This window comes from Heteronotia binoei, chromosome 14, assembly GCF_032191835.1.
Source record: "Heteronotia binoei isolate CCM8104 ecotype False Entrance Well chromosome 14, APGP_CSIRO_Hbin_v1, whole genome shotgun sequence".
NCBI classification, from domain to species: Eukaryota; Metazoa; Chordata; class Lepidosauria; order Squamata; family Gekkonidae; genus Heteronotia; species Heteronotia binoei.
Genome location: NC_083236.1, coordinates 45,640,500 through 45,650,352, shown reverse-complemented (window position 1 = coordinate 45,650,352; position 9,853 = coordinate 45,640,500). Strand labels below are relative to the sequence as shown.

The following is a 9,853-nucleotide window of genomic DNA, read 5'->3' as shown; positions in this document are numbered from 1 at the left end:
CACTAGGCAGTCAGAATATGGCATATTTTGTTAAACCACACTTCAAACCACAGAGTTGTGCACTCTAACAAAAGTTTATTTACAACCACAGTACAGGTAAAGTAACAAAGTGGCTTGTGTGCCACAGAAACTTGAAGGGAAGGGAAATTATTCACACTTCTGAGGTTTTTCCACATCCTCGCTAAGTACAGCCAAGTTTGCTGTTAGGGCTCTGCCCACTTCAGTTTGCATCTCCTTGCTGGTTCTGGCCTGCATTTCATTCACTATATGGGGTCTTCTTTGCCTCCAGCATCAGGCACTCCACCAAAATCTCATCATCAATTGAATGGGATGACTTTATTTCCACTGGTAGCAACAGGAATGAGCAGTTTCCTATACTCCAGAGGCAAGTGACGCTCTATTAGGACATTTAAAGGGATCTTGTCAGTTATCAGCCCTTGCCTAGGTAGAAGGAAGATAATGGGAAAAAGTATATTATTAAGTTCAGTTCATATTGGTTTAAGATCACCAGTCATTACATCTATCACACCAAAGTAGGTCCAGTTTACACAAGAGCATTCACTATGAGAGGGACTTTGCTACCAACTATGTACATTACAGTCACTGCCATCAGCAGCTTTGACTGAAAGTTTGAACTGCCGAGAAACCTAGCGCGTCAAGTTATATCTATAATGTAGTTAGTCCAAAAGAAGCATAAGCATAAAATTATCAGAACAGCCCAGCTGGATCAGTCCATGTTGTGCAGCATCCTGTTTCATACAGTGCCCAACAAACACACAGAAGACAAGGTCTCCCCTGATATTGCCACCTAACACTAGAAATCAGAGGTCTAATGCCCCCAAACCACGATGAGCAAAGTGAGCCCATCCACCTGCTTCTGGGGAGAAACACGCAACGCAGAGCTACAGCAGCGCTGCTCTTTGCTGCAGTGTCCGTTGAAAGGAGACAGTCATCCCTTACCTCCTCATGAGAAGTTCCAAGTCGGCCAACTCTACTGTTTTCCTTCTGGCGTGATTTGTGTAGGCTTCCAGGTCCTCACTCAGATGCTTGAAGTACAGGCTGACGCTAGAAAGTGGGGGCAGGAAGTGAGTTGGGCAAGCTGCAATTGCCTCTTGCTCTGAAATGGACTGCACTGCCCCAGCATCCCGAAAAGAGAACCCCCAGCCCCAGACACACCTACTATGGCAGTGGGCCCCGACATTTTTTGGCATCAGGGACTGGTTTTGTGGAAGACAATTTTTCCACAGACCAGAGGGAGGGGAGAGAGCATGGTTTTGGGATGATACAACTGAGCGCTTTATTTTGGTGTGGTGGTTAAGTGTGCGGTCTCTTATCTGGGAGAACCGGGTTTGATTCCCGACTCCTCCACTTGCACCTGCTGGAATGGCCTTGGGTCACCCATAGCTCTGGCAGAGGTTGTCCTTGAAAGGGCAGCTGCTGTCAGAGCCCTCTCAGCCCCACCCACTTCACAGGGTGCCTGCTGTGGGGGAGGGAGATAAAGGAGATTGTGAGCCGCTCTGAGATTCGGAGTGGAGGGCAGTAATGCTGTCATCTTATTATTATATTGTAATATAATGAAATAATTATACAACTCATAGCCCGGTTGCTAACAGGCCACAGACCGGTACTGGTCCACGGCCCAGGGGTTGGGGACCCTGTACTATGGGACTGGGTGCTCAAGCAAGAAGACTTTCAAAAAGGTGAGAAATAAGAAGTGATGATGCTGGAATCTGACTCCGTAACATTCTTGATGCTGCATCTAAACGCTCTAGGTCTCCTGCTCCTCACATTGTTTGGTAGACACCCCCCTTTCCCCAAAATATTCATTTAAGAAAATGCTATTGGGAATTACCATCTCTCCACTGCCTGGAAAGCGTCCTTGGCCACTGGCATCTTCACATAGTGGCTGAATAGCTTTTTCACCCAGCAGCTGGAGAGTGCAGGCTGACGTTTTTCTCTGCGTGCCTTCTTGGATTCTTTTGGAACCAGTTTCTTGGAGGGCTGTTCAGAAGCAGACCTTTGAGAGAAACAACCAGCCTATCTTGAAGCAACAGGCTCCTCATCAAGGAAATGGTGGATGCATATGACAAAGCTCAGGAAATAATCCTCATGTAAAAAAAATATATTCGCTGTTCTAACAGGAAGGGGGCAGAATCAGAGCTGCAGAAGAGTCTGAAGCAAACCTAAGCATATAGAGTAAAAAGTAACGGCAGTCCCCTGTGCAAGCACCAGTCGTTTCCGACTCTGGGGTGACGTTGCTTTCACAACGTTTTCACAGCAGACTTTTTACGGGGTGGTTCGCCATTGCCTTTCCCAGTCATCAACACTCCCTCCCCCCCCCCTCAACAAGCTGGGTACTCATTTTATCGACCTCGGAAGAATGAAAGGCTGAGTCAACCTTGAGCTGGCAACCTGAACCCAGCTTCTGCCGGGATCAAATTCAGGTCATGAGCAGAGCTTGGACTGCAGTACTGCAGCTTACCACTCTGCGCCATGGGACTCCTAGCATATAGAGTACCTCTCCTTTATCACTGAACAACCTACCAGCTGCCACTGCTGCTCCTGAGGCTGGCAGCAGGATTTCTGGCCTAGATGGCAAGGCTTCCAGGCAGAATTAAGCAGTGGGACTTCAGTGCTCAGAAGTTACAGATTGCAGCCACAGCCAAGAAACAGACTGCTATGCTCCCTATGAGGGATGGCTAGAAAGGCCATGGCTGAGAGCCAGTTTGGTGTAGTGGTTAAATGAGCAGACTCTTATCTGGGAGAACCAGGTTTGATTCTCCACTCCTCCACCTGCAGCTGCTGGAATGGCCTTGGGTCAGCCATGGCTCTCATAGTTTTTCTTGAAAGGGCAGCTGCTGTGAGTGTCCTCTCAGCCCCACCTACCTCACAGGGTGTCTGTTGTGGGGGGGAGGGAAGGTAAAGGAGATTGTGACCACTCAGAGACACTGAGATCCAGAGTATAGGGCAGGATATAAATCCAATATCAACTTCTTCTGTGCTGCAGGGCAGAGGGTCTCAAGCTGCAGTCCAAACCTCCGAGCCTCGGCAGCAGGGCTCCAAACCGAGGTTGCAGCTCTGTACTTACTTGGAGGCAGCTGATTTCAGAGTGCACGGGCTGGACAGCAACGGGGTACACTGGAAGGCTTTTGCGCGTACAAATGCTGGTGTCTTCACAGGTGGCTCTGATTGGGAAGTGGAAACAGCAATCTGTGAGCCAGCACAGAAAAAGCCTACAAGAGGGTTGGTGAGAGATGAGGCACACATTCAGTATCACACCACCTCCTTTTCCATAACTGACCCAAACATCTCATAGCAGAAGCCAGACGGATTGGGATTTTCTGATTTGAAGAGCACAAAGTTTCTCATGATTGGAAAGAAGCCAAGCTGTAAGCCCAGCTGGCATCTTGGCACAGAGAGGATATATAAGACATAATTCAAGAAATGCATGGTGCTGGCGGAGGGCTAAATTTTCTAGCAAGTCCCTTTGGAGCACCATGAAGAGAACTACAATGTCCCCCATTTTCTGGAGAAGGATTTGCAAGGATGCGCTCCATTAAGCACCAGCTTCAAAGCCCAACAATCTGTGCCACCATCAGAGTCTGCAAGGCCAGTCACCCTCCCACCAAATCAAGTCTTCTCACCATTATTCTCTGAGTCCATTTCAGCCTCTGACAAATCCTCAACTTCAGGTTCCATCTCCACTTCATCTGCTTCGTTTTCCAAATCTGACACTTCTCGTGGTTTACTTTCGTCACCAGATAGCTGAATCGCTTTGTTTGCCGCTTCCCTCTCTACCTGCTCAGGCTCCTGTCTGCTTACGCTTCTCCATGGAGTCCCAACTCCAGTCCTTTGAGAGATCCGAGGAGCTACGTGGCCAATAGTAAATAAAGAACGCTCCTTAATTAACAAACACATGCAGAGACCTCACTCCACCAGGTAAATGCTGCTGCATTCCACATTTCCCAGATTTCCATAGCTTGGCAAGGTGTGACAAGGTGCTAGTGCTGGCCAGAGCAAATACATGAAAGCAAATTCACCTAAGTACATCATGATCAATATGAAATCAAAACCCTTAGGGCTATGCAGGACTCCAAAACTCCTCACTTAGACTGCTGAGATTACATTGCCCCCACATCTTAATCTCTGCACTCCAGAAACCCAGTTTAGGATAACAGATGATATTCATACCATCCCTAATTATGAAGCAGCTTTCCAAATGCTGAGAATGTACATGGCCTTCTAAGAGGGGTGAGGAAACCCAGGCCCATAGATAAAATTGAGCTAGGGAATTCACAGTCTTAGGTCATGGTGACTGCCATTTGCTTATATCAGGGATAGGCAATCAAAACTCGCTTTGGGCTCAGGTACAGGCCCCGACCTGGATAGACCTGACTAGCCCATTCTCGTCAGACCTCAGAAGCTACGCAGGGGTTGGCCCTGGCTCATCTTTGGATGAATACCAGGGCTGTGACACAGGGGCACACAATGGCAAACCACCTCAGAACGTCTCTTGCCTTGAAAACCCTGAAGGGTCAACTCGCTAACAACAAGAACAAAACACAAACACTCGCGTATATAAGGGAGGAGCAGAAACTGCAAGATAGGGGCAGGTCTGGGACGTGATGGTGGGCCTCAGGCATGCCTGTTGTCTTCTCCCACACTGCTGTCCCAACAGTGCTGCCACTACCTTTCCTGCTTGGGCAGAGCTGGGCTTGTGTGCCCAGCAAAATGGTCTGGTGTGCCAGGAGTTGCCTACCCTGGCTTAGAAAACTGCAAATTTATACCCCACCCTTCTCTCTGAATCAAGAGCCTCAGAGCGGCTTACAATCTCCTATATCTTCTCCCCCCACAACCGACACCCTGTGAGGTGGGTGGGCCTGAGAGGGCTCTCACAGCAGCTGCCCTTTCAAGGACAACGCCTGTGAGAGCTATGGCTGACCCAAGACCATTCCAGCAGCTGTAAGTGGAGGAGTGGGGAATCAAACCCGGTTCTCCCAGGTAAGAGTTCGCACACTTAACCACTACGCCAAACAGATAGCCTGAAAACCATTCGCTGGGAATCTCCCTGCTCCAAAGTAGTATGACACCGAATACCAACTGCTGAGGAATGTGACACTGAGGAAGAGCTACTGTCCTCATGCTCAGTTTGTGGGGGCATCTGGCTAGCCACTGCCAGAAACAGCACAGGATTGCCTGGATCTTCTTCGTGGTCTCTGTGCAGTCCCACACATGGGTCTTGCCGCAGGCAACGGATCCATACCTCGGAGCTCCAATAGCTCGTATATAACGTCTTTTGGCGCGCTTTCCTCCCGCCCTGGGGAGCGGGCAGCGACCGCGCATGCCTGGAGCGGGGGGAGAGCGCCCATTCCACTCAGTTTCTTTCCTACCGCCGCCCGGACAACACCCTCCTCGCTGCGTTCCTCCTTAGCTCGTCCGTTACCTCATCTCTTATTCCTTCTTTCACTACTTAGTATTTTCCTCTTCTCGCTACCCTTTTCGTCCCAGAAAAACAAAAAAAAAAAAAAAAAAAACCGCTCCCTGCGCTATTCTCTCCTTTTTCCCTTCCCTCCCCTCCCTTGTCCGGGGCGCATGGAAGGGAAAGTTACCTTTAAAAAGTGCACGCGCTGTGGGACCAAAATCCCTTCGTCAGACGGCCACAGCCACTGCCTGTTTTGTTTGGGCGAAGCTCATCGAGTTGACTCCTGCCCTCACTGTGCGAACTTCGGCAAGCAAGCCCGGAAAAACCGTGCAGCCAGGCTCCGGAGTTTCCTTATTGAACTGTCCCTGAGGGCTATGCCCGCCTCGGACCCGCCGCCTCCCCAACAACAATCGGGAGCTTCGGCCTCTGCGGACGTGTCTCTTCCTAAGCAGAAGCACAAGTCCGTTAAAAAATCTTCGAAGCACGCCGATCCAGGCCATAAGGCTTCGAAAAAATCGCGCCATCTCGAATCTTCCGATTCGGCGCCCAAAAAGTCTCGCCTTTCCGAATCGGCTGATTCGGCGCCGAGGAAACTACACCACTCGCACTCGGCTCCTAAAGAGCCTCGGGCTCCAGTTTCGACGCCTATGGATACCACGGCCTCGACGCAGCCCGCACTTCCGCTTGAACTGTCGGCTCCTTCTGACGTCATCACCGACATGCCGCAACTGACTCCTCACTCATCTACAGCAGTAGAGGTCATACCGGTCCACTCTCGTTCGCCTTCAGTGCACAGCGTGGTCCCTGCCGACTTCATGCAACCCGACCTGACTACAGATTCGACTCAGGCCTATCTTAAGCCTCCGCTTCGGATCGGATCCTTCCGAGACATCGGGATTTCTCCCCTGTATAGGGATTCGGCCACTCAAGCTTCAAATGAAGGCCGCGCTCGCTCACCTCTTCATCGAGCCCTATCTCGGTCGCCGCCTCGTAGAGGCCGCTCCAGATCGCCACGCAGGCGCCGAGACTCCGACTCCTCGGGCCAGTATCGACAATACTACGCCCTTTCGAGGTACGACCGCCATTTCTCTCGGTCCCCTTCTCCTAAACGTCGGTTCCATCGCCATCCTTCTCGGTCCCCATCCGTGGAGGGTTCCGATTTCTCAACGTACTCTGCTATTCGATACGCGGATTCTCCTAGACCCCGTGATCGACCCCGTGATTCCCTACGACGACTCCGGGATTCCCCACGACACCGGGACTCCCCGCGCTTCCGCGATGTCGAGCGTTTTCCCGATTCGCCTAGGATCCGTGATCGCTACTATCCGCGACCCCGTCATCAAGATCGGGCCCGAGAACCTTATCCGATCCGAGAACCTGATTATTCTCGTTACTCCCCCCGACTCCGTGAGCGACTACGGGAATGTATACAGCAATCTCGGGACTCTTACCAGGCAGAAGGTGCTAGACCGCGCACTCCGTTAGCTTCTACCTCGACTGCTCCTCCGGTCCATACCCACACGGACCAACGCGACCAGGTGCTGAAGCCTCAGACCGCCCCTTCGGACCCGATTCCGCCACCGCCCCCTCCTTCCGGTGACGACTCCCGTTCCGACGCCGACTCCGTAGCTTCATCTGACTCCGAGGACCACCCAGACTCGGTAGTCTCGGATTCGGCACCACAGCCCCGACTCTCTCCATCTGATGCCTCCAAGGCCTACCTCCATCTGATTACTGCTATGGCCGAGGCTTTAAACATTACCCTTCCGTCGGACTCACCTAAGGTCTCTGATATCGTACACGACCTTGTACAAACGGACTTTCCACCTGGTTCACTACTCCCTATGCTACCGGTGCACCTCGAAGGCCTCCGTGAGACCTGGGAAAAACCAGCTTCCATTCCCCCTACTTCTAAACGCTTGGACTCGCTTTATAGGGTTCATGCTCCCGAGGCTAAATTTCTTGCTTCCCATCCAGCACCCAATTCCATTATCGTGCACTCAGCCACTAAGGCTAAGCCCTCCAGACATCCAACACCTCCAGACCGAGAGGGCAGGAAGCTGGACACCCTGGCCAGAAAAATGTTCAACCTTGCCTCAACAAATTCGAAACTGAACAATTATCTTGCCTACTTCTCGGCCTACATCTTCCATCTGGCCAACCAATTTACACCTCTCATCCCTTCCCTTCCGGAACCCTCTCAAAAGGTGGCCTCTGGGCTAGTATCAGAACTATCTAGGGTATCGAAGCAACAAATAAATTCCATTCGCCACGCTGTCTCCTGCTCTTCAAGGGTTTTTGCGTCATCTGTCGCCCTTCGCCGTCATGCCTGGCTAAGGTCCACCAACCTACAGCCGGACATTAAGCAAAAGATCGAAGACCTCCCCTTTGATGGCCTGGGTCTCTTCCATGCCTCTACTGATGAGGTTCTCACCTCAGTGGACGACGGGCGCAAGCGCGCAAAGCGTCTGGGAGTTTCTCAACCGTTCTCCCAGCAGCCTAACCGTACAAGATCCTGGAGACCATCATTCCAGAGGCGCCAACGATCTCCTAGGCGCAATGATTTCTGGAAACGGAAGAGTGGACAACAGAAACCTGCGTTTCAACAGAGGCCTCGCTCACAGCAGCCCAAAAAGTCCTCCCTTCCTTCAAAGCAGTCTCTTTGACTCTCCTCACACTCTGCCAACGCCCCGCACCCGTCTCTCACCCTTCCTCCGAACTTGGAATTCGATAACAACAGACTCCTGGGTGCTGACCATCGTGCGCCTAGGTTACGCAATCGAGTTCATTTCTCCACCTCATCACCATTCCTTCATCGCTACACCCCCGTCTTCTCCCCTGCATCAGGAGATTCTGGACTTACTGCACAAGAACGCCATAGAACCCGTCCCTCCTCTCCACCGAGGGACAGGCTTTTATTCAAAATACTTCCTAGTCCCCAAGAGGGATGGAGGCAGGCGCCCCATTCTGGATCTGAGGAGGCTCAACAAATACATCCAATACAGGAGGTTCAGAATGATCTCCCTGCAGTCCATCTTGCCCCTCATACCCAGGAATTCCTGGATGGCCTCTCTCGATCTTCAGGACGCCTACTTCCATGTGACCATCCGACCTCAACATCGGAAGTATCTGCGTTTTGCCATGGGCGAGGACCACTACCAATATGTTTCCCTACCATTCGGCCTTTCCACTGCGCCCCGCGTTTTTACAAAGTGCATGGCAGTGGTGGCGGCTGCGCTTCGCATCCGGAACATCCCAGTCTTCCCATATATAGACGACTGGCTTCTGGTGGCCCCAACTCAACAACAACTAGAGCACAACCTCGACACAGCTCTCACTCTCCTGACTTCCCTGGGCCTTCGTGTGAATGCCTCAAAATCACACCTCACACCTACCCAGGAGCTCAAATTTATAGGAGCTCTTCTCCACACCTCCCTACATCGAGTCTTTCTTCCCGAAGATCGGGCACAGACAATTATCACCCTAGCCAAGTCAGTACAACAACAACCCTGTCAGTCCGCGCTTACAATCCAACGCCTGCTGGGCCTCATGGCCGCCACTACGTCCGTCCTCCGCTTTGCCAGGTTAAGGATGCGACAACTGCAAATCTGGTTTGTAAGAGCTTACCACCCTCAGACACAATCTCAAAGTTCTTTGCTGACTGTTCCACACAAGGCGCTTCTCTCCCTCACGTGGTGGACTGTTCCCAACAATCTCCTCGAGGGCAGGCCGTTTCTGTCAACCTCTCCAACGGCCATAGTTACAACAGATGCCTCCTGGTGGGGTTGGGGAGCCCACCTAAAGGACAAGACTGTGAGAGGTCTCTGGACAACCTCCGAGAGAACCATGCATATAAATTGCTTGGAACTGATCGCGGTACACAGAGCTCTACAGTCCTTTCTTCCCCTGATAAGGGACCGGCACGTTCAGATCTCCACGGACAATATGGCAACAGTTTATTACATAAACAAACAAGGCGGCACCAGATCCCTCCGTCTCTGCCGTATAGCCGTACTGCTCTGGGAATGGTGTGTCAAGCACAACATCTACATGACTGCCATTCACCTCCCAGGTGTGGAGAATGCTCTGGCCGACTCCCTCAGCAGGTTTCGCATAGACGATCACGAATGGTCCATCAATCCAACCTACCTTCGACGCATCTTCCGATGCTTCGGAATACCCAAGGTGGACGTCTTTGCATCCCGGGACAATGCCAAATGCCCTCGGTTTTACTCCAGGAGGGGCAACGACGCCTTCCTACACAATTGGACGGGCCCCCTTCATTACTTCTTCCCACCAACTCCTCTTCTGACGCGGGTGTTGGTGAAGATAGCTCGGGATGGAACAGACTGCATCCTCATTGCGCCATGGTGGCCTCGACAACCGTGGTTCACGGGGCTTCTTCAACTCTCATGCCACACTTACCGCCGA

At 51.7% G+C, this 9,853-nt stretch overlaps 1 protein-coding gene across 1 annotated transcript in view; it reads right to left on the bottom strand.

Moving 5' to 3' along the window:
- Window positions 1–55: 55 nt before the first annotated feature.
- Window positions 56–9,853, bottom strand: part of CENPT (centromere protein T) — a 30,028-nt gene continuing 20,230 nt past the window's right edge. Inside the window, exons 9-13 of the mRNA XM_060253662.1 lie at window positions 3,645–3,869; window positions 3,089–3,185; window positions 1,853–2,017; window positions 961–1,065; window positions 56–441 (exon numbers count right to left, since the gene is read on the bottom strand). Coding sequence (XP_060109645.1) covers window positions 318–441; window positions 961–1,065; window positions 1,853–2,017; window positions 3,089–3,185; window positions 3,645–3,869 — 716 coding nt within the window. The 3' untranslated portion in view covers window positions 56–317. The remainder of the gene's footprint in view (window positions 442–960; window positions 1,066–1,852; window positions 2,018–3,088; window positions 3,186–3,644; window positions 3,870–9,853) is intronic.